Source organism: Onthophagus taurus, chromosome 11, assembly GCF_036711975.1.
Source record: "Onthophagus taurus isolate NC chromosome 11, IU_Otau_3.0, whole genome shotgun sequence".
Classification (NCBI taxonomy): Eukaryota; Metazoa; Arthropoda; class Insecta; order Coleoptera; family Scarabaeidae; genus Onthophagus; species Onthophagus taurus.
In genome coordinates, this window is record NC_091976.1 from 16,074,441 (window position 1) to 16,098,223 (window position 23,783).

Below are 23,783 nucleotides of genomic sequence, written 5' to 3' on the forward strand. Positions count from 1 at the left end.
ATGTTTCTAACAAAATTGAAAATATTACAAGTTAAATTTAATGGGTTAAATTTTAAAAAATGAATTAAAGTGAAAAGATAATGAAAATTTGAACGATATAATAAAAATTTGGAAAGTTTTCGAAAAAGATATAAAAAACAAAATGTAGCAGATCGAACGATTTACCAAAAATTAAAAATTAAAACTAACTCAGAAGTGTAACATGCACATGTTTTAATTGATTAAAATAAAATTAAAGAGTTCTGAGAATTAAAAATAAAAATAAATGTTTAAATTTCTTTCCACAACATGATGCTATAAAAACAAAAAGAAAAAATTCTGAAAACTAAAGCGTGTATTCTTCACCGTGTCATGTTGTAGAGAGGACCTCTCGATCTGCTACATTTTGTTTTTTACATCTTTTTCGAAAACTTTCCAAATTTTTATTATATCGTTCAAATTTTCTTAGTTTTGAGAAAAACGAAAAAAAGGTCTTTTTTTAAATATGAGCATTATTATTGCAAACTTTCTTCTGGCTAATAAAAATATCAACTATTATCAGTTGTTTTTGCCATAGATCATAAAAATAATTTTGTGTAATTAATTTTTAGTAAGATGTAATTATCAAAATCTTATACCCTTTCTGCAGTCAACTACAAAGTTAATAAAAAGGAGGGATATTTTTCAAGAAACAGTTCATTCAACTAAATATAAGAACAAAAACTAAACTTACAATGATCAATACCAACTCAAAGATACATTTCCTTATTCCATAGTAGGCCAATCAAAAATTTCATTTCAAAACATGGCTGTTTCTGAAGAATCTTCGACATACGCAGCGGACTTGATACCATTACAGAACTCCTTGGCAACCACTACACCTTTTCCATTGCTTGGTTGGTACTCTGTTTTCCCTTCCTACACCTCTTCTAGAATCATGACTTTTTGTTTTGAAGTAGAGTTTGCTATTATCTTTACGTACTGTTGTAGAGAATAAACACTATCATACTTTTTTAATTTTTGGTAATGTGGGAAAAATCGCTATCACAAGGTAGAAATGAGTGTCCTCTAATAGGAAAGTATTGTTCTATTTTGTCAAATCTACCTGTATCTGTTAAATAAAGACACATTTGAATAAGAGTGTTATTTTTGTTCTGTCCAGGACAGTTGTCACTGAACAAGTATAACTCTTTGACATTATCAGGTATATAATTTTCAATATATTGATACAGAAAAGAACATACTTCATTGGGCGTTACCCCCATGATATATAAAATACACAACTTCACCTGTCGTCAGGTTATGAATACAGAACAAACTGACGGTTAATTGTCTTAAATAAAAGAGATCCTGCACAGAAATTTTAGATAGTTGAAAATTTTGCTTGCAGTCGAAAGCTAATGCTACAATATTATTATTTTCTTTTGATAGTGGTATTAAACTTTTTGCTACGTCTTTTATGGTTAATGATTTCTGCCAAAGCAGCCAAATTTCCAGATTTTTTCCAGAAATTACCAAATTTAACATCAAAATCTTCTCTGAATAGTTTATTATAATACTCGTATTTCATTTTAGTATTTGGAAATTTTTGTTAAAACATTGAATACATAGTTTTCCTTTGATGAGTAATAGGACGTTTTTACAGGAAATGAACAAAAATGTTCGTGAATTGGTATTTTATCTACAGCACTTATCGCATTAGCACTAGTCTGTTTCCCTCTTTTATCTTTAGGTGTCATGCCTTTTTGTAATAATTGCTTAAGGCGCTGTAATCTTTTATTACTTACTGAATGGAAGCATAAAAATGGTTGAAAATTTCAGGTTTTGCCGTGCGTCTTTTAAGAAAAGGTTTGACGTTTCGGATGCCATATTGCAACCTTCTTCAGAAACTGGATCGAAGTGACGAAATCGAAAATCGGGAACAATATATAAGTGGGAAAAATAATTAATAATCAATTAACGCTAATTACAAGCTAATTATTAATTAATTGCGTTGCGTCCGGTGTGAGGACGTCTTCGTGTTCACCACCACCTTCCATGTTCTGCTAAGCTCCCAGCCATCTTCTCTGTTGACGTTATTTCTATGTCGATGGATTTCTATGGCTTCTCTTGTCAGTCTTTGGTAATATCTGTTGTCCCTAGCCAGTACCTTTGTTTGTTTGAAGTCTATTCGGTGTCCCTCTGCATGGCAATGTTCCGCAACCGCCGACTGCTGGATTTTCTTCAACCTGCATCCCTTTCATGCTCCTTGATGTGGTACTGGACGTTGCGTCCAGTTTGGCCAACGTAAACCTTCCCACAACTACACGATAGTCGGTAGTCTCTCGCTCCTTTTAATGGAGTTAGTTTGTCCTTGGCTATCGGGAGTGTGTTCCGAATTTTGCTGACCGTCCCGTATCGCACCATGATGTCGTTTTTCTTGAGGTGCCTGGCAATTCGTTCCGTCACACCTGAACAGAGGGAAGACAGATAAATCCAAGTGGTTTTGTACTTCCCGCATCCTCTTTCTGCTTTCGCTGCTTGATGGCCCGGTTGATGTCCCTCGAAGTGTATCCGTTCTTCTGCAGCACGCCTCGTAAGTGTTGCTCCTTCTTCAAGTTATCTCCTTCACATATTCTCGCTGCTCGCTGAAATAAAGTACGGATTACGGATCTCTTCTGTTGCGGATGATGATGTGATAATGCCTGCAGATACCTGTTGGTATGGGTCTTCTTCCGATATACACCAAGTTCCATATCTTCATTTGTCGTCCTGCCGACCAACACATCTAGGAAAGGTAGTTTTCGGCAGTTTCTGTTTCCATAGTAAACTTAATCATTGGATGTTGAGAGTTCAAGTGATCCAAGAACTCTTGGAGCCAATCTCGACCATGTTTCCATATTACAAACGTATTATTCACATATCGGAGCTATAGTTTTGGTTTCCATTAGCTCTTCTCCAAAGCGTTTTCTTCGAATAATTTCATGTAGAAATTAGCTATAACTGGCGATAATGGAGATCCCATGGCTGCCTCTTCGAACTGTTTGTAAAATTCTCCTTTCTAGCTGAAAGCTAGATCTGGTCCGTATTCTGGTAATCCATCCCTCGGGAATGAGTTTCTGACGAAGACCATCTACAGCATCCCTAAATGATACCCTGGTAAAAAGAGACTCCACATCGAAACTCACCAAAATATCCTCAGCATCTAGCTTTATACCTTTTACCGATTCCACAAAATGTGTAGAATCCCTGAATATGATTCTGTGTTCCCTGTAAAAGGAGACAGAATCTTTGCAAGATATTCGGCCAACTGGTATGTTGGGGAGTTGATGGCACTGATAGGGTGGAGGGGGATGTTTATGAATCTTCGATAGTCCATAATTTCTTGGTGGCACCGGCGCCTGCACAAACAAACCTTTCTACTGTTCTGCTGTAATTCCTGTGGATTTTATTAGGTCCTTCATTTTCCTTACGATTTTGTCTGTGGGGTCCTTCTTGATCTTCCTGTAGGTGGCTGGGTCCAGTAGGTTCATCATTTTGTCGTCATCTTCTTTCTTGTCCATAACAACCCTGGCATTCCCCTTATCTGCTGGTAACACGACGATTTCTGACTTTTCTTTAATAGATCGAAGTGCCTTCTTTTCACCAATCGTCAAGTTTGATTTCGGTGGTTTTGATGACTTCAGTACTCTCGCAACTTCTTGTCGGATCTCTTTGGCTTTTACTGCAGGCATCCATCGAACAGCCGCTTCCACTTCGCAGATGATTTCCTCTTTTGGGACCTTCTTCGGGGCGATTGCGTAGTTCAATCCTTTGGCGAGCACAGTGGTTTCGTCTTTTGTTAGTGGGACACTCTACCTCTCACTACTGGCAAAGTATTACTTTTCTTGTTTTGTATCCGGCGTTCCAGGGATTCAAACTTCTTGATGTGCGTGTCGCGGGTCTTTTGAAATTCACGATCAACCTTCTCCATTGTTAGTCTGTCCACTTTATCCCAGTCTTCTTCGGACATACAATTGGAAAGTGAGATGTGGAGTCGTAGTAACCTCTCACTTATTTTCTGTAGATCATGCTTGTTCTGTCCTAATCATATTAGCTAATCATATTATTATTTAAATAAGTAACAATAATTTTTATATGCCTTTTGATTTGTTTTTTTGTTGTTTTATTTGTCTTTTTGATATGCAATACTATTTTTTTGTTGTACTCTTAAGTTTTTTGTGATTAATTTTTTTTAGATCTCTTGTGGGTGCTTTGTTGGGTGGGTCAAACCTGTTTGCATCCCGAATGTAAATAAATAAATGTTTTGATGATCAATGATGAAATGATTTGAATTATTTGAAATTTGAAAAATGGACATCTGATTTTTATATTTAAGCAATAGCTTAATCAGTATTGAAAAAAGTCGTACATTTAAGCCGGTCGCAGTGGATGACAGGGGACCTGCCAATATGACGAAGAGTTCCACTAAAGTTCTACACTTCGGTTGCTCATGAATATGACGGCTTCCGGAGAAGGGGTTAACGGTTTAGACAGTAGGGGTGGAAGCGCTGAACTAAGATAGGTGATCAGCTTACAAATTCCTAATCCATTCCCTCTATAAATATTAAAAAAAGTAACTGTACTTGCATTGTTTTCATGCACATAAATAGTCAATCCACTAATCATTAAATTTATGTTTTATAAAATTGAACGAATAAGCTAAATTAATTGGAATTGAATTCGGTGATTAACTTTATTGGGCTTAAAGCGACATTACATGGTTATCTCATCCGAATTAATCTTGAATTGATTTGTAACTAAAATGACCTAATTAATAAGATTGTACGATGAATTATCGATCATTTAATTAGGCGGTTCACAAATAAACCGTCTGTTGAGAGAATTAACAAACGAAATTATCTTATTTATTATACAAAATTATTTTACTAACGTTTTTTGTTGGGAAATAAAATGATTAATTGATTTATAACGGCGAGAAGTTGGTTATTATCTGACATTCTTTCTTTGGGTTCGTATATTGTTATTTGCGACTTTCAAACACTGTTTTGAAATTCTCTGTAAAAGTTGGATCTTTCCATACATTTTCAATTCCATCAACGATATCCGACTGAATTTCATAAAAATATTGATATATTATATAACTTTATAATGATTTCGTATATCATTTTGAATCATATTTTGATGTGTATACTAAACATATCAATCAATATAGCATCTATTCATCCTAACTTAGAATTCCCTAACAAGTAGTAGATACTTATTCGAAAATTTAGTAATCGATTTTTTTTACATAACAATCGTCGTAGTAGTTTTAATAATATATTTTGTTAAAAGTTTGAAATTGTAGTAATTATCTAGCATATTCCAATTAAAAAAAAATTAATTAAAGTGATTTTCCATAGAAAATATTTTTGTCATTTACGGATAGAAACCCTGAGGCGATGTAATTCCATCGTGTAGAAGAAGAAGGTTAGACAGAAAATGTGGTAGAGGTGGCCATTGACTTATTGTTATTATTCTCATCACACGCTATATTACACCACGAGAACGGGGGGCTAATCCAGTGGAGTCTCGGGGCTTGCTGAGCTAGCGGTTTGTCACATCGGAGATATGAGCGCGGACGCAAGAAATATTATCTGCGATCCCCGGGCTACTACTTGAATTATATGCGGCAGATGGGAAGGGCCTCCTTTCCCATCCCTTCGGCCCCTTGATCGACCCCCTCGTGAAACCTCTAGGTCCGCCACCCGCTTTCAGATGGACGAAGGGATTCGCTTTCCAGTTCCGGAGTTTGTCATGCCGCACCTTCCCTTCTGAAGGAGCCGACATCCTTTTTTTCTTTACCAGATGCACTCCCTTTTATCTCCACCTCCTCCTTCCCGTCGTCGTTGTCGTCTTCTTCTTACTATTCACTTATCCCTCAGTATATCATTGTTGAAATCTTGAGAGCACGGGGACGTTTCCTGGAGCTATTATACCGTTAGGGATATTTATTATCTTCCTTCTTTACGTATGTCTTCTTGTTTTTTATTTAAGTAGGTAAGTTTGTAACATTTTACAAAGAAGGAAAAGTTTAAAGTAGTTTATTTCTTATAAATTGAACTAAACGCGGGGTTTTCCAGTTTTCTCAATTTGCCGTCGTCCAAATCTTGCATCTAGAACACGTCTTGTCCCATCGGAGGGTAAAATTCAGTAAACGTAAGCAACTTTTGTCCTTCTTGTCGTTTCGAGGTACTTCCCCGAGGACCAATTCGATAAAAACAAAGTGTGGAAATTTTTTTCCGAACCCTTCGAAACTATTTGCACCAATGAAAAAAAGGTGGCTTTCCTTCCTATATCATGCGAATTTTCGTTCGCTACGGTTACGTAAGTTTCGTTGTGAAAAGGGCGAAAAGATACCGTTTATTCAGAGAGAGAGACGTATTGATTGGACTAATCAAATAGAGTTTTGCGAGATGGGCGAGCGGTCCGGAGGGCATTTCGCAATTTCTTTAAAAATCTTGTAGAGTTCCGGGCCCGGGCTTTCCGGCTTTCCGCCCGCTTGGTTTCATTTACCCTTCCAATCTCTTCCGGCTTCTCGCCTTTTTATACTGTTTTATATTTTCGTCGCAATTATACCGGGAAAACGACGGCGGCCGGAAGGGCGGCTTTCTGTTTTTCTCTTTTCCTAATCATTAGGGAAACCTTCGAATCGATACCTGTTATTCCTCAGATGCGGAATATACAAACCGAATGCGGTAAAATAGTTGCTTTTTTAAAACCTTAGTAATACTTTGGAGAACTAATTATTCTCCGTAAAAATTCATCAAAAGACAATTCGTTTATTTTCATGCTCAAATTTAAATGTTAATGAAGAGTAATTAGTGGGAACTATTTTTTGTGTGGAATGGTGAGATTTTAAAATGGTGTAGATATTAAATTCATAGAAAGAAGGAAAATATTTGTATATCAAAGCTATGCAAATTAAAACCGTGACAAAAACACATAAAATTCTGCGTGTAGACTAAGTTAAAATGTTAAATAAGTCCGTCACTATAATTTTCACAGTCGAGCTAATTAGATGTGCATAATGAAGGTCGGCGGACACACGGGCGCAAGCCGCGTGTAGACTTCTAAGAACTTGAAGGGATTTAAGGGACACCGGCGCACCCTAATTAGAATGTATCTGATCAAAGGGAAGCGCCCCGTTAAATATACAGGTATTTTAAAACTTTCCGCCCCCTTGTTTTCAACCGATTTGCATGTTTCCGTTCACCCCGAAATCAATTCCTATTCATCGCGAGTGAGCCAAGATGAAGGAGAAACTCGAAGAACTTGGAAAATTTCAACGACGAAAAATTCCTAATGAAGATTAGAATTGCAGAATCGCCTACCGAAAACGACAACGATGAAGATGAAGAAGACGAGGAAGAAACGGTCGCAATAAAGTGTTCCTCTCTCCTCCGTGACGTTTAGGTACTTATACATAATAACGCGCCATTAGCGCTGTTATCGAATATACAGTCATTTAAATATCTAATGAATTCAAAAACGGAGGCGCCGAGACGCCCGCGTCGCCCTATTTTCGTATTCAAGTATTCAAATTTAACTGCATTTTTCCAACTTGTGTGTGCTTAAGAGCCCACTTTACCAGGTCGGTCAGTTTCTGAGGGGCGCAGACGACGGACGTTCGGAAGCAACGAGGCGGAGTTTATTTTCTACTAGGCCCGACCCTTTATAGATTAAAAAAACATCGTGTTTATTTTATTACGATTCTTTTTCTCGTCGATGTTGTTAATGAAGAAATTAAACGACTTCTTCTAAATATTATTGTTTATTAACAATTTTTCTTAATTACGAATTACAATCAATCTTTTTATTGACTTTCCAATTTATTTATTATTTTGATTTTTTATTAATAATCGTAGTCGTAGCCCACCTTTTTACTACGTTTGTTTTTTTAAGTATTTTGGTTCACAACAATAAAACATTTATATCATTTTGAAACGAAAATAACATTTATAACTTCATTTTATATTAAAATAGATATATTTGCAATACAGGGAATGTGAAAAGTTCGGTACAACATTTATAAATTATATCTTTGTTGTATTATTATGCGTTCGTTTGATGTACAGGTGTCTCAGAGTAACCGTGTAAGTAATTTTATTTGAAAACACAGGTAGTTACAAAAATTAAAGAAAAAATAGCTGAATAAATGTGGTTCCTTTATGAATATTATTACTTTTCATTCGAACTTTTTTAATATTTCTGTTTAAAAAATGGACTGCATGGTCTGCATCACCTTGTATAAGTAAATGAAATAATATGTAATACCTAATTAATAATAATATTAAATAATGATTGAAGTATACAAAATATGGCTAATAGTGTAATAAATAAAACAGCCCTGACTAGAAAAATCTTTAGAAAATTTTAATTTGCCATCGTTGAATAGATGTAAGCTCTTGAAATTCGCTGGACACTTCACCTCGAAGATGGCATTTTCGTTTTTTATTGTTTCATTTGGACTTGCAACTAAGAATCCATACATCCTACGGATGAATAGAGCTGAAGAGTTTGCTGGCAAGTTATATTTACTTTCAAATTTTTTTAATGCAAGCCATTCATAGGCTTGGCCATGTTTAGTGTTATTATTTCTAGCAAATTTCGAGTACAAGATTGATTTAACTTTATTTAAGCAAGACGTGTCATTTCTCATCCTACATACATCACCAAATCTCGATGCAGTTAGGCACAGATACCTTTCTTGGATCCATATCTGATTGGTACTTTAGCTTCTGGTAAGAATTTGTATTTTATTTCTGTTAATGCATCCATCTTGCAAGTTTCCAATAAATTCTTCTTTCTTTTATATTCTTCGTGTGAAATGTCACTCATAAATTATAACCGAATTGCTATCATTACCCTGATCGGCTTTCGCTACCTACCTGAATTACTCTGTATACACGAGTATTTTATTTTATTGTATACAATTATTTTATAGCAGTACCACTCCGGATGATGCATCGTAATTGATGTTGTTCGAGCGTTTAGCGTTTACAGTCTTTATTCAGTCTTTATTTACTTTTCCTGAAGCTGTAACTAAATTAATTCTTCTTTACCTGCGTTCTTCATAAACTGCTATGCCATGTCACTTGCGGTTTCTTGATATTTTTGGAATGTTTTTGTTAACATAAATAACAAACACATAACAATAATTCTTCAGCCTGTGTATATCCGGTACCGACAGATAACAGAAACAACAGCAGAGTTTATCTCAATAGACTCCTTGCTTTCTTCAGTGTAAGCTTCTTTTTTATCCCGCACATAAAACATAAAAGAAATGAGCTGCTAAGCCCTGCTTTTGACTCATTAATAAATTTAATGCGAGTTTTGTTGCAGTTGAATGAATTATTCTCCACCATCAGTATTTGGTTCTGCATCATTTGTATTATTTATCTTATGGTATCGCTTCAAATAATGTATCGTTTTAATTTTTACTGTGATGGTTTATTCTTTTTAAATAAGTCCTTTTTATGTGTGCCACAGTTTATACAATAAAATTAATAAAATTTAACTTACCTTTCTGAATGAATACATTTTTCAATTGAATCTCGGACTATAAAATATGAAATTTTAGATTGTATAAAAATTTATATCGTAAATTATTACCGTCTATTACTCCTTTTTCGAGAATATCTTTAAATGCTAAGGGGTAGTTTTTTAGATGAACATACTTACCCATTGTTTATAAAAACTTTACAAACTAAATTAAACTAACACTATAGTACACAATAAAATAACAACTATTGACTATAAATTCAAAAATTTTGTTAAATTACACAATCATTAGTAGAAAATCACGGAAAATAAAGTTCAAAACGTACTTTTGGAAATGATTATTTTCTCTACCACATTAAAAAGTAATAGATAAAACAAGGAGCTTCGATGAAGAGAGTCGATGTAAGCGCCGCTCAGTCGGCAAGAGGCGGGACTAACGCGGTGGTAATACTTCGTGGGAATCTTGACGGAAAATATTCATTTTTACGCTACCTTTTTGCAATTTTAGCAAATTACAAACTATTCCTTTATAACTAAAAATTTTGAAAAAATTGATTTGAAAAATATTACTATTTTCAAGTATACTATCATGCAAGCTAAAAAAGAACGACCAAATTGTATAATATTGAGGAAAAAAACCCCTTTTTTTGGAAAACTTTAAAAATTTTCACCATGCGTTATGTAGAATTGTTAGAAGAAGCTATGTACAAAATTTCATCCAAATATTTTCATAAATAATGTATGTTTTTTGTAATTTGCCGAGCTGTATGGTAAAGTAGCCTCTTAAGAGCCCACTTTACCAGGTCGGTCAGTTTCTGAGGGGCGCAGACGACGGACGTTCGGAAGCAACGAGGCGGAGTTTATTTTCTACTAGGCCCGACCCTTATAGATAAAAAAAACATCGTGTTTATTTTATTACGATTCTGTTTCTCGTCGATGTTGTTAATGAAGAAATTAAACGACTTCTTCTAAATATTATTGTTTATTAACAATTTTTCTTAATTACGAATTACAATCAATCTTTTTATTGACTTTCCAATTTATTTATTATTTTAGTTATTATTTTGATTTTTTATTAATAATCGTAGTCGTAGCCCACCTTTTTACTACGTTTGTTTTTTTAAGTATTTTGGTTCACAACAATTTACATTACGCAAATATCAGTTTTTTAATGCTTTTTTTCGATATGAATAGAATAATAATTTTTTAATAGAGAAATTAGAGAAAGAAGTTGAGAACATCTAAGATTATGGGTTTATAATTCAATTGAATGTAAGGCAAAAATCAATTTCAAATGCAATAAATAATTTTGCGAGGCATAATACATTTATATCATTTTGAAACGAAAATAACATTTATAACTTCATTTTATATTAAAATAGATATATTTGCAATACAGGGAATGTGAAAAGTTCGGTACAACATTTATAAATTATATCTTTGTTGTATTATTATGCGTTCGTTTGATATACAGGTGTCTCAGAGTAACCGTGTAAGTAATTTTATTTGAAAACACAGGTAGTTACAAAAATTAAAGAAAAAATAGCTTAATAAATGTGGTTCCTTTATGAATATTATTACTTTTCATTCGAACTTTTTTAATATTTCTGTTTAAAAAAATGGACTGCATGGTTTGCATCACCTTGTATAAGTAAATGAAATAATATATAATACCTAATTAAAAATAATATTAAATAATGATTCAAGTATACAAAATATGGCTAATAGTGTAATAAATAAAACAGCCCTGACTAGAAAAATCTTTAGGAAATTTTAATTTGCCATCGTTGAATAGATGTAAGCTCTTGAAATTCGCTGGACACTTCACCTCGACGATGGCATTTTTGTTTTTTATTGTTTCATTTGGACTTGCAACTAAGAATCCATACATCCTACGGATGAATAGAGCTCAAGAGTTTGCTGGCAAGTTATATTTACTTTCAAATTTTTTTAATGCAAGCCATTCATAGTCTTGGTCATGTTTAGTGTTATTATTTCTAGCAAATTTCGAGTACAAGATTGATTTAACTTTATTTAAGCAAGACGTGTCATTTCTCATCCTACATACATCACCAAATCTCGATGCAGTTAGGCACAGATACCTTTCTTGGATCCATATCTGATTGGTACTTTAGCTTCTGGTAAGAATTTGTATTTTATTTCTGATAATGCATCCATCTTGCAAGTTTCCAATAAATTCTTCTTTCTTTTATATTCTTCGTGTGAAATGTCACTCATAAATTATAATAGAATTGCTATCATTACCCTGATCGGCTTTCGCTACCTACCTGAATTACCCTGTATACACGAGTATTTTTTTTATGTATACAATTATTTTATAGCAGTACCACTCCGGATGATGAATCGTAATTGACGTTCGAACGTTTAGCGTTTACAGTCTTTATTCAGTCTTTATTTACTTCTTCTGAAGCTGTAACTAAATTAATTCTTCTTTACCTGCGTCCTTCATAGACTGCTATGCCATGTCACTTACGGTTTCTCGATATTTTTGGAATGGTTTTGTTAACATAAATGGTATATCCACACATAACAATAATTCTTCAGCCTGTGTATATCCGGTACCGACAGATAACAGAAACAACAGCAGAGTTTATCTCAATAGACTCTTTGCTTTCTTCAGTGTAAAGCTTCTTTTTTATCCCGCACATAAAACATAAAAGAAATGAGCTGCCACGCCCTTCTTTTGACTCATTAATAAATTTAATGTGAGTTTTGTTGCAGTTGAATGGATTATTCTCCACCATCAGTATTTGGTTCTGCATCATTTGTATTATTTATCTTATGGTATCGCTTCAAATAATGTATCGTTTTAATTTTTACTGTGATGGTTTATTCTTTTTAAATAAGTCCTTTTTATGTGTGCCACAGTTTACACAATAAAATTAATAAAATTTAAGTTACCTTTCGGAATGAATACATTTTTCAATTGAATCTCGGACTATAAAATATGAAATTTTAGATTTTATAAAACTTTATATCGTAAATTATTACCGTCTATTACTCCTTTTTCGAGAACATCTTCAAATGCTAAGGGCTAGTTTTTTAGATGAACATACTTACCCATTGTTTATAAAAACTTTACACAAACTAAATTAAACTAACACTATAGTACACAATAAAATAACAACTATTGACTATAAATTCAAAAATTTTGTTAAATTACACAATCATTAGTAGAAAATCACGGAAAATAAAGTTCAAAACGTACTTTTGGAAATGATTATTTTCTCTACCACATTAAAAAGTAATAGATAAAACAAGGAGCTTCGATGAAGAGAGTCGATGTCAGCGCCGCTCAGTCGGCAGGAGGCGGGACTAACGCGGTGGTAATACTTCGTGGGAATCTTGACGGAAAATATTCATTTTTACGCTACCTTTTTGCAATTTTAGCAAATTACAAACTATTCCTTTATAACTAAAAGTTTTGAAAAAATTTATTTGAAAAATATTACTATTTTCAAGTATACTATCATGCAAGCTAAAAAAGAACGGCCAAATTCTATAATATCGAGGAAAAAAAACCCTTTTTTTGGAAAACTTTAAAAATTTTCACCATGCGTTATGTAGAATTGTTAGAAGAAGCTATGTACAAAATTTCATCCAAATATTTTCATAAATAATGTATGTTTTTTGTAATTTGCCGAGCTGTATGGTAAAGTAGCCTCTTAACGAGCGTAAGAACATGCGACAGACTGCTTTTCCAATAACGTCATTTGACTTTAACTTTGCTCTAGTCCTTGCTACCTTTAGTGTGGGATGTATTGAAACTTCCCTACGAAACCTCCAATTAATATGTACTTTAACGTCTACTCCTTCATATATACTCAAATATTTCAGCTCAAATTCTAGTCGGGTAACAATAATACCCTTGTTATAAAGAGGAATATTTCATTGTACGTATATGTAATTGTTATGCCACGCAATATAATCAAAACTACTTCATTATTTCACTTATATTGTAATTTCATACACATTTTGTTGGCATTTATTACAATATTTCTGTTTTTAACAATTTTAAAAAATAAATTCATAGTAAGTGTCTTGTAATAAATATAAAGTAAATCGTAAGAAGCTACTTATAAGAAAATGCGGGGACGCTGACGTTACTTAACTTACAACATTATTTTAAAAACAAACAATGATTCAACTACAAAAATTTGCAATCAAATTTGATAAATGAATGTAAGAATGATTCATATAAAAAAATGCAATTATCCTAGTCTATCACCAAAACAGCACTTATCAATATTTAATTATCCTATACCTACGGTGAATGTAACTAGTCTATACTTATAACTAGACAACTAACTTAAACTAATTTCCTAATATCGTGTACACATTATAAATTTGACATTTGTAAATAAATTATAAATGACATAAATTTTACTTCACTCAGTTAGGAAAGCCATCCATGTCCACCGCTTAAGCAATTCAGTTGCAGCAAAGTAATGCTGTCATTGTGGCAAGGCCTTTGCCAGTAGTTGGTCAAAGAATGATACAACACTCGAATACACAGAGGATCGAGCGCAAGTTCCCTATTGCAAACCCTGTCGTCCTACACTTCGCAATAATCGAATACCATACTCTGCATACTCTGCATACTCTGCTCTGTGCGTCTTTTCGCACTCCTGCTATCTCTATACTCTAGCAGAATATGCTGCAAGGAGTCCTCGCCCACACCACACACACGCCCCGTTCGTACTTGTTAACCTAAATCTCCTAAGATACACACTAAAAGAACCATGCCCTGACATTAGCTGAATGCCTTTGCTGGACATGGTCACTTCATTCATCCAACCCTCCTTTATAAATCCATCACACCCCTTCCCTTGTCCGATTCCGTCCACCTCCTTTTCAAACTCTTCGCTTCCATCACATCTCTTACAACCTCCCTCATATACACGCATTTCAGTAGACATACACTCCTTATCTCCCCTTCAACAACTCCTGACCAAGCTCTCTTCATCCCTTCTTCCGTGTTCCTCCAAACCAATACCATTATCCTGCCAATCTTCCTCATACTTTCAAATAAGTTTACGCAGATATACAGGTGTATCTGAATGACTGCAACAAACTTCAAAGGGTGATTCTTTAGTGAATTTTAAGGGTACTTTGATATATGAACCATGGGCGACTTCGGCTCCCCTAAGGAGCTACACCCCTCCAAAAATGGCGGAAATTTTTGATTTAATTTCTTTTTCTCAAAAACCATAAACGCTAGAAAAATGAAATTTGGGGAATATGTTTAACTTATAATAGGGCACGTTTTGATCCTATTTGTACTTTCAACCTACCCTTCTAAATTACTAAACGTAACCACCCCCTTTACATTTTTGCTAGTATTTTTTTTATGCAGATGATAAATACATTAAAAAAAATTTATCTAGGTAGATGAAAGTATCCTAAAACTTTTTTGTCTCTCTAAAATTTTTCCAAAAACGACTAATTTTTGAGAAAAAAAATAATAAAGCAAATACTGCACGTTAAACATCGGGGTTGTCGATCAAAAGTTGGAATGAATTTTTAATGAAAAAATCTTAATAGGCTCTGTAATCTTACGATTAGTCAGAAATATTTTTGACGTTTAAATGTCAGTGTTTTTCTTACTATTATTATTGTTTTTCAAATTAATTTTAAATAAAGTTCTATCGCATTTACGCTCGTTCACTCAACGTTTCAAAATTTCAAATAAAACAATAATAATAGTACGAAAACCACTGACATTTAAACGTCAAAAATATTTCTGACAAAGATTGCAAAGCCTACTAAGATTTTTTCATTAAAAATTCATTCCAACTTTCGATTAACAACCCACAGCTTAACAGTTACTGTTTGCTTAATTATCTTTTTTCTCCGAAATTATTAATTTTTCGAAGAACATCAGAGAGACAAAAAAGTTTTAGAATAGTTTTATCTATCTAACTGAAATTTTTCCAATGTATTTATCATCTTCATACAAAAAATCTAGGAATAAATTGAACGGGGGTGGTTACGTTTAGTAGTTTAGAAGGATAGGTTGAAAGTACAAATAGGGTCAAAACGTGCCCTATTATGAGTTAAACATATTCCCCAAATTTCATTTTCCTAGCGTTTATGGTTTTTGAGAAAAAAAAAATAAACCAAAATTTTCCGCTAATTTTTGGAGGGGTGTAGCTCCTGAAGGGAGCCGAAGTCGCCCATAGTTCATACATCAAAGTACCCTTAAAATTCACTAAAGAATCACCCCTTGAAGTTTGTTGCAGTCATTCAGATACACCCTGTATATATATATATATATATATATGTTACAGACCATATATGTAAACAAGACCGTATACAAAAGGACTAGTCCATATGTAAATGGACTGAAATTATTAGTCTATATGTGTAAGAAGCTTGTTCTTTAATAAACGGACTAGTCGGTTTGAAAAAGGACTAGTCTATTTATAAACGGTCCATCTGCCAATAGACGATATACATATTACTGTAATATTTTAAACAAAGAAAATAATGCATTTTTTATTTATTTGTACAAGTTAGACTATTGTGACATTTTGAGTTACATAATACATTATTTTTTCGACAAGCACATTTGTTTGACTGACATTTAGTCTTACAGTAACATTTTTTGAAACCTTGCCCATGCCCAGTAGATTGACTTGTAGCCACTGATCTAAGAGAACTTCCTTATCTTTGGTGATTTCTTCAATTTTCAAAATGTTAGCAGGACATATACTAAATTCTGAACGTCTGTAGTATTTTGAAATGACTCCTAGTTTTGTACCCAAGCGGTAAAAACCATCTTCTGTAACTTCTAACACTACCGCTAAAACTGACCGAGCATCTCCCCTGCCACGATCGACATCTGGAACAGGAATCCTCACAGTTGATCCAATCTGTGGTTTTGGATGGGTGCTATCTGATATTAATTTCATTCGTTTTGCCTGTGCTTGTAATCCATCATAAGCGCCCTTTCTGGCATTTGCTATGTTTCTGTTTCTATTGCAAAAATTGCAAATATTTTCCAAGGACGTGCTCTCAGCATGTGAGGCATCACGATTAATGGAATTGAAACAACTACCGCATATATCATACGAGAGTGTTTGAGTGTTATTGTTATTTTCTAGTGATACATTTTCGGTCGTTGCTGTTTGGTGCAATTGGGATTGTCCGGTTTGTGTGTTGCCAGTAACAACCAACGTAACCACTTCTTCTAAATCGTTTTCTGTTGAAACACCTTCCAGCGCTGGTTGCTCTGTTTCCAGTTGAACGGTTTCTGTGTTTTCAATCAGAATAGAATTAATCACATTTTCCAGATATTCTTCGGTTGTTACGCTTCTATTGGAATATTAGAAGTTTTTAATCCAATTTTCGGTTTGTCCCCGAACATGGCCTCATATGGAGCCCTTTTTATTCCAGAGTGCAAAGATGTGTTCTTCATAAACTGTATGAATCGTAGACCTTGACTCCAATGCTCTGTTTCGTTTTCCAACATCCAAGTTGTTAACATGTTCTCCACGTCTTGATTAGCTACCCTGACTTTGACTGTGACGCGGTTTTCCATGGACCAGTTTTAGTTCAGGCCACAACCTTTTTAATTCTTCAGTAATTCTATTGTAAAATTCGCGTCCATTGTCAGATTGCAAAACTACAGGAGCCCCAAAAGTGGTAAAGATGTCTACAAGGTGGTAAGCGACTTCTTCTGCGCGTTTACTTTCAAGTGGTCGCAGAATAACAAATTTTGTTAAGTGATCCTGGCACACCAGGACAAATCTGTATTTACCATCAGCATGCGACTGATAATCGATTAAGTCTACTTGACATCTGGAATTCAGATCATTGAAGATCATCGGTTTTGATATAATTCCCTTCTTTTCCCTTTTTTGTTTCATTTGACATGGAGCGCACAAGTTAATAAACAATAAAATTTCAGTACGCACTATATTCTTGTATTTTTCCCTTGTTTTTTTCATCATGCGATCTCTACCACCATGACCTGCAAGTAAAAAGTGTAGTTCTTGAAGAATGTTAAACAACTCGTCGTCATGGACGTAATATATTACATCAACTAAATCATTGTTAAGAGGCACTATCAGTTTTTCTACCCCCTGAACAGATAATACATCATAATGCTTTAAGAGTCAGTGCATTCTTGGACTTTTTTTTTAGCAGCCTTAGCAATTTTTACTTCTTCAATGAGACTACTATATTTTTCTCTCGTTAAGCCGCGGTTGTTATCGGCAACGTCTTTTCTTCGTTCATACAGTTGTTCATAAAACCTATTTTATTTTTTTAATTTTAGGTTATATTACTATGTAACAAGTAACTATAATATTAACGTACCTTTGTTTGTGTAATTCCATTGTGGAAATCTATTGCATTAAACAGTAAAAACGTTTAAATTTTAACGAATGTCACCACTGTGCTTATTTTGCTGCAAAATATTTTGTAAATTGGAGCACAACGAGACAAAAACTAAACGGCAACTAGACACTTGCGATTGAACATACAGTCTAAATTACGGTAGTCCGTATGTAAATGGTCTAGTCCGTGTATAAAATACCTCGTCATTTCCATACGGTCTGTGCCATCTAAACCGTATAGATACCGCCTAGACCGTATACTTACGGTCTGATTTCATGTACGGCCTGTAACATATACACAAAACTCATTCACATATATGATCCTACTTTTACTTCTCCTCAGCCACTCCACTGCCGTTTTGCTGTCGTTGACCACAATATCGACCATTACTCTACGTTCACATAACACATTTTCATCCGACGTTATTATCATTACTGCAAAAACATCTTCCTTTCCCTTTATCCCATCCCTATACACTTTCACAACCTCCTCTCTCGTTTCCATTTCGTCAGCATCCACCTCGCTGTAACACCATTCGCTCCCCATGCATTCCTCTTCCATTCTCCTTCCTTTAAGGTCAGCTATTTTCCATGCATGAACATGGCGACCAGATATGGCGGCGCCACCTAACCTAGACCTCCGTTGCCCACAATAGAAAGGGTTTGCACAATCCTGTTATCTCTAGACTTCTCATTCCAGACATCCAGACGACAGCTACAATTTTCTTCTCTACAATTTTTCTTTTCATTCTACCACTCGCTCCCAATCTCAACTTCTTTCTAGAATAACACACCCTACACTCCTATGGTCATTCATCGCAAACCTTCCACTCTTGCTCCCATTTCCTTTCAATCTTTTTCACAAACACATCCGAGATAAGTATTACCTAGTCATTGGCATACGCTTGTATCAGATTGACTCCGTCGTTCAGTACTGATTTAATCTTCTAAACCAGTCATTTATCGCGCACAACCACAATATCAATTACAATATAACCCTAGCTGCATCCTGAATACCCTCGCACTCCACATAACGTAAACCAGGGTACTTATAATTTATTTAATTTGGCCAAACTTAAAGCAGCAATGTCTATGCCAAATACTTAAGTAAGAGTAAATATTTAAAACACAAAAACATTAGTAAATTATTGCAAGACCTATAACAGAGATGATTGAATGCTTAAATTGAAATTTTGAAATGTAATTATCACTTATTAATACAAGACAAGTTTTCGTGACATTTCGAAAGTTTGCAAGGTCCATCAAAGCTCGATACAAACACCTCTTGGATATGCCAGAGTGAGATAAACGCTCCTTGCAAACTAATTTCTTTGCTTGGTACATCTACTTGTTAGATAAATTTCTCTTTACATATAGTAAACAGATTTCTAATAAGTAGCTGTATAAGACATCCTGCTATTATGTCAAGACAAGTTTTAGAGTGAAACATCAGAAACTTTACTTTTAACGGTTTGCTCGATTACTCTTGAGTATGTTGCAGGGTAGTTTTAAACTAAACAGGCCTATTCTCATTGGACATTCATACAGTGCCCCGTATGGCGAACGTTTAATACCTTCATGGTTAGCTCTACTTTTCATTTTTCTTAAATTTCATGGATTCGGAACAGTGACTGTTCTTATTGGTTTCTATTCAAATTGTGATCATGTTTTCAAAATCCACTGAATAAGTCTATTTATATGTTACACCTGATAAGTACATCATTTTATTGTTAAGATACTAATAATATTAAATTGATGTGATAACTACATCATTTTATTATTAAAATACTAATAATATTATTTCTTTTAATATTTCTTTTTGATCATCAAAAATGAACAACATCAATTTATATGTTTTGACTTGATTATTTTTTTGTTTATAGTAACGGAAAAATGTAATATAATGTGTCATATAAAAGAAAAGGAAAACCCTTTATTTTTTGAGATAGAACGTTCTCAGCTGAACCGAAATATTTAATAAGTTTTACACTTTCCTGGGGTTACCGAAAAGTTTCAAAAAATTTATAGGAATTGAAACAATCCAAAATTTTCATCATCATTAGCCTTACAGCCCTATTGCAGAGTCTTGACTTTCCCAAGCTTTAACCTCCTTTCCTGCTTGTTTCTTGCTTGTGTTGTCCAGTTTCGTATACCCATCATCTTGACGTCCTCCATCACATCATCTTTCCACCGCAGTTTAGATCTTCCTCTACTTCTAGTACCTATAGGTTTTGCCGTAAATATTTTTTTGCCTGGGTCATAACCTGCCCATCTCAATCTGTCCACCTTTATAGTTGTCACTATATCCCTGTTTCCAGCTGATCCACAGGCATTATGTAGTTTAAAGTTGTACCTACTTCTCTATACTCCCTACCTTTGTCACCCTATCTTACATGCACATCTGTTTCAAATGAGTTAGATAATTCACTTTGTATTTTAATATGGAAAATTACTTTCCTCATAGTATCTGGGTTAGCACTATAAATTTTTCAGGTATTGTTAACTCATTCATTGCTTGATACAGTTAAGGTCGGAGAATGTTATGAAGTCATCGAGAAATGGAATGTATTAATATTATACTCATTGGTTTTCTCAAGTATTTGTCATAATATGAAGTTTTCGACTGCTTCTAAAGTTGCCACACTCCATTTGGTTTCACTTCTTATGTATTGGACATAGTATTCCAATGTGCTAGTCATCTGGCACCGTTCCTCATGCTATACTTTAGCGATGACATCGCTTTTTGTAGAGTTTTTAGAGATTTTGTAGAGGCTCCGTATTCTCGTTGCAGGGATGGTAACTTCTCTCTTAGGAGAGAAGGCCAAGACAGCCAGAATAAAAGTTTCCTCTGTGGATTGAGGGTTCTGCCAGGGTGCCACAAGCAAATGAGACTTACCGTTGCGTAGCTTTTTAATTACGCTGCTTATATTATCTATATTGGGTGGCTCAACATAATATTTATTGGAGATTTCGAAGTGTATGTGCCGCTGTTCTCATGGGGTTAATCTTTTTATAAAATTTCCTTTCGGCTTGACTTCGGTGTATTTCCAACTCTTGTATTTCCCTGATTTCGGCTTCTCTTTTTTTTCTTCCATAGATTTGTTTTTTCTGGTTTCTATATGCTTCTCTCCTTCTGCGTTACTGCTTGTATGGATACGTTTTAAAAAATCATTATTTGTACCTGATAGATCATTAAGCAGACTTAGAAATTATTTTAATGAATAACTTGATATTTGTAATTAAATCTCGATCTTGTTTTTTGAGGTCTTTGGGAGAACTGTTTAAAATTTTTACATTCGTAAAATTTATTTGCTATTCGACTGTAACTTTGACGTTATTCTTTCCTTTTAAATCCCTACATGTACAATCCTTCGTAAATTCGACTTGATATGTAGTTTACTTCCTTGATATGCTACTTTTGTATGTGCACGCAATTTTCGTTACCGGCTTATAATAGTGACATGCTTGTTATAAAGAATTGTTATGGAGATCAGAACTGCTTACATTATGTATAAATACATATTTGTTATGAATTCTTTGTCGTGAGAGCTTTCCTTTCGGAGAATTTTGTAAAGTAACATGAATTTTCCATTCGCAGTCGTTTGTAATTGCCCATTACCGTACTTTTAGTTTCGGTTCATCTCTGAAAAGCGGTTACGTTTCGCGGAAACTTCCTTTTCCTTTGCCCGTCGCTTCGTCCAGATTTCTTTTAAACAAACAAATCTATTTCTCTCTGTAACTTTTAGAATTTTCGCCAATTGCTCCGTCTTGATATTGTTGCCATCTCCTTTGATTCGTTTACGGTCATATTTCGCAATAAGATCTTTTCATAAAGAAGTAAAATCCAAGATCCATTAGTGCGAAAAAGTCGATAGAAATCATAAACCTCACGTATCCAAGTGAAAAAGCATCAAATGGAATAGCCCCGAATCTCTGGGCTTTTTCTATATATACGTGTAAAACTCCATGTATTTTCGCCACAAACACTCAAGGCGAACTCGAAGAGTGGCTCGTCTGATAGAGCAGCGGCGAATTGTGTAGTGGTCGGGTGAAATATCATCGCTAAGTGATGGATTGTCGTCCTTAACAAAAAAAAAAGCTAACGTAAAAGCAATGGTTGATGGATTAACTTATTTGGAGTTCCCGAGTGGTTAACTAGATTATTGATCATTCCGATCACCAGCTGCACATCCGACTACTTCTACTCGACTAATACACTTGCTGGTTCTGCGGCGGTCGATGTGCGGACGGACGAGAGTGTTACGTTACGATTCGATTTTCTCCCACTAAATTTATATTGATTGCTGTTTAATAGATGGACGTGAGCGAGGCATTCAAAATTAACTTTGCCAGTTTTCGATGGGTAATGGTTATTTTATAGTATAACTTTTTCAACTTGATATATACTTGAAGATAGAAAATCTTAGTTTTTTGTTGGAGTTAAAATAAAAGAGTTGATTCAGGTTGAGATTTTTGGGGTTTTTTACATGAGTCTCGTTCAATCTTGTAGGATGTTCGAAGCCACTAGATGTCAGTCCATCCGAGTTAAGTTCCCCCTTTATTCGCCAGACCATCACAGGCCCTTCTACCGTAATTATAGGACGCTAAAACAATTTATATTGATGTCAGGGTTGGGTTGGGACGTCATTAGATCGTCATCGAGTGGGTCAACCCGTAACCGCGGAGATGTTCCATTAGGGGATGTCGTCTCTATTATAAAGGACGATGGTATTTTCTTTGATGTATTAGAGAAAAAAATCTATTAAATAAATATTGATAAATGTAGACATGTTGAAGTCTTGGGGGATGTTTCAATTTTGAAAACCTCAGCATTCCATTAACGAAAGTCACTCTTCTGGATTCCTGCGTGATCCGACTGCATGAAAACTTTCGATATTCGCACGTCTTTTTCGGCTTCGCGACGAACGGATCCGGCCTGCTAATTCCTGCGGCGGGCCATCTGCCAGGTGATTATAACTTCCGGCGGTAAATTTCCCCAGTCGGCGGCCTTTTTTGCGGAATAATGCACGCCAGACCTCGACTAATTACGAGGAGCCGCGGGCGAAATTAGAATTTATAACTTCTTAAATCCAATATGCTCCCGCAGACCGAGTCTCATCTTCTCCAATTCCGAAATTGAAATATATACAACATCTGGGATCTTTCTCGAGATCTTCTTCAACCTAAGAATTCTTGCATATTCCGAAAAGCTCTCCTTGCCGGATTAAGGTGATTAATGCTAATTTTAGGAGTTAATTTGATTTAATGAGGGGAGGATTGAAATTGAAACGACTCACTTTAGAACTTGACGAAAGAAATTTCTCTAATGAAAGATTTATTATAACACATGTTGACCATAGTTGTAAAAGTGACATCAGCATGTCTAAACCGAACCCTTCACTCCTTCAACGTTTTTCTCTATATACAAAATTGTCCTTCCCAATTTCGACTGGGCCTTTACGATCGCTGTAAAAATAACGCCCCAAGTTCTCGTTTTACAGCGGTGGACATCAAATGGAACTGCCCCCATCAGTTCGTCTCTTTTTTCTCCTCTCCGTACTTGTTCGTGAATTTATCGACATCACACCATCATCTTCAAGTAACAAACAAGTCAGTGACGAGCAAACATCTCTTCTCGTTGGGTTGACAGAAAAAGGAAATTGAAACATCATCTTTTATGATATAAAATAAGATGATGTGGTGGATACAAAGGAAAAAGGAGTACTAAATAATTCCTTTTTCGAGGGTTTTTAATAATGGGTTGGTGGAGAGATTTATTTATTTTTTTGAAATGGTGAAAAGAAAGATGAGAAGAGACATCGACCGAGAGAGATCCGGCAGTAAAACGTTGAATTCCAAGAGGGCTCTCCGATACATTCCCTTGATTAGGATTCAAAGAAGGAGATCGGCCGGCTA

General features: G+C 34.7%; 1 protein-coding gene and 2 long non-coding RNA genes across 3 annotated transcripts; 1 reads left to right on the forward strand and 2 right to left on the reverse strand.

Annotated features, from left to right (window-relative positions):
- Window positions 1–3,377: 3,377 nt before the first annotated feature.
- Window positions 3,378–3,931, reverse strand: LOC139432128 (uncharacterized). Its single transcript, XM_071200475.1, has 2 exons — window positions 3,841–3,931; window positions 3,378–3,769 (listed from the first exon to the last, which is right to left on the reverse strand). The coding sequence occupies exons 1-2, from the start codon at window positions 3,929–3,931 to the stop codon at window positions 3,378–3,380; spliced, it is 483 nt and encodes a 160-aa protein (XP_071056576.1).
- A 6,354-nt stretch (window positions 3,932–10,285) lies between these two features.
- LOC139431874 (uncharacterized) lies at window positions 10,286–12,742 on the forward strand. The gene is made up of 2 exons (XR_011641908.1): window positions 10,286–11,645; window positions 12,247–12,742. It is a non-coding gene; the product is annotated as an uncharacterized lncRNA (long non-coding RNA).
- Window positions 12,743–17,524: 4,782 nt separating this feature from the next.
- On the reverse strand, window positions 17,525–18,156 carry LOC139431653 (uncharacterized). Its single transcript, XR_011641707.1, has 3 exons — window positions 18,068–18,156; window positions 17,848–17,938; window positions 17,525–17,783 (listed from the first exon to the last, which is right to left on the reverse strand). It is a non-coding gene; the product is annotated as an uncharacterized lncRNA (long non-coding RNA).
- Between the last annotated feature and the right edge of the window lie 5,627 nt (window positions 18,157–23,783).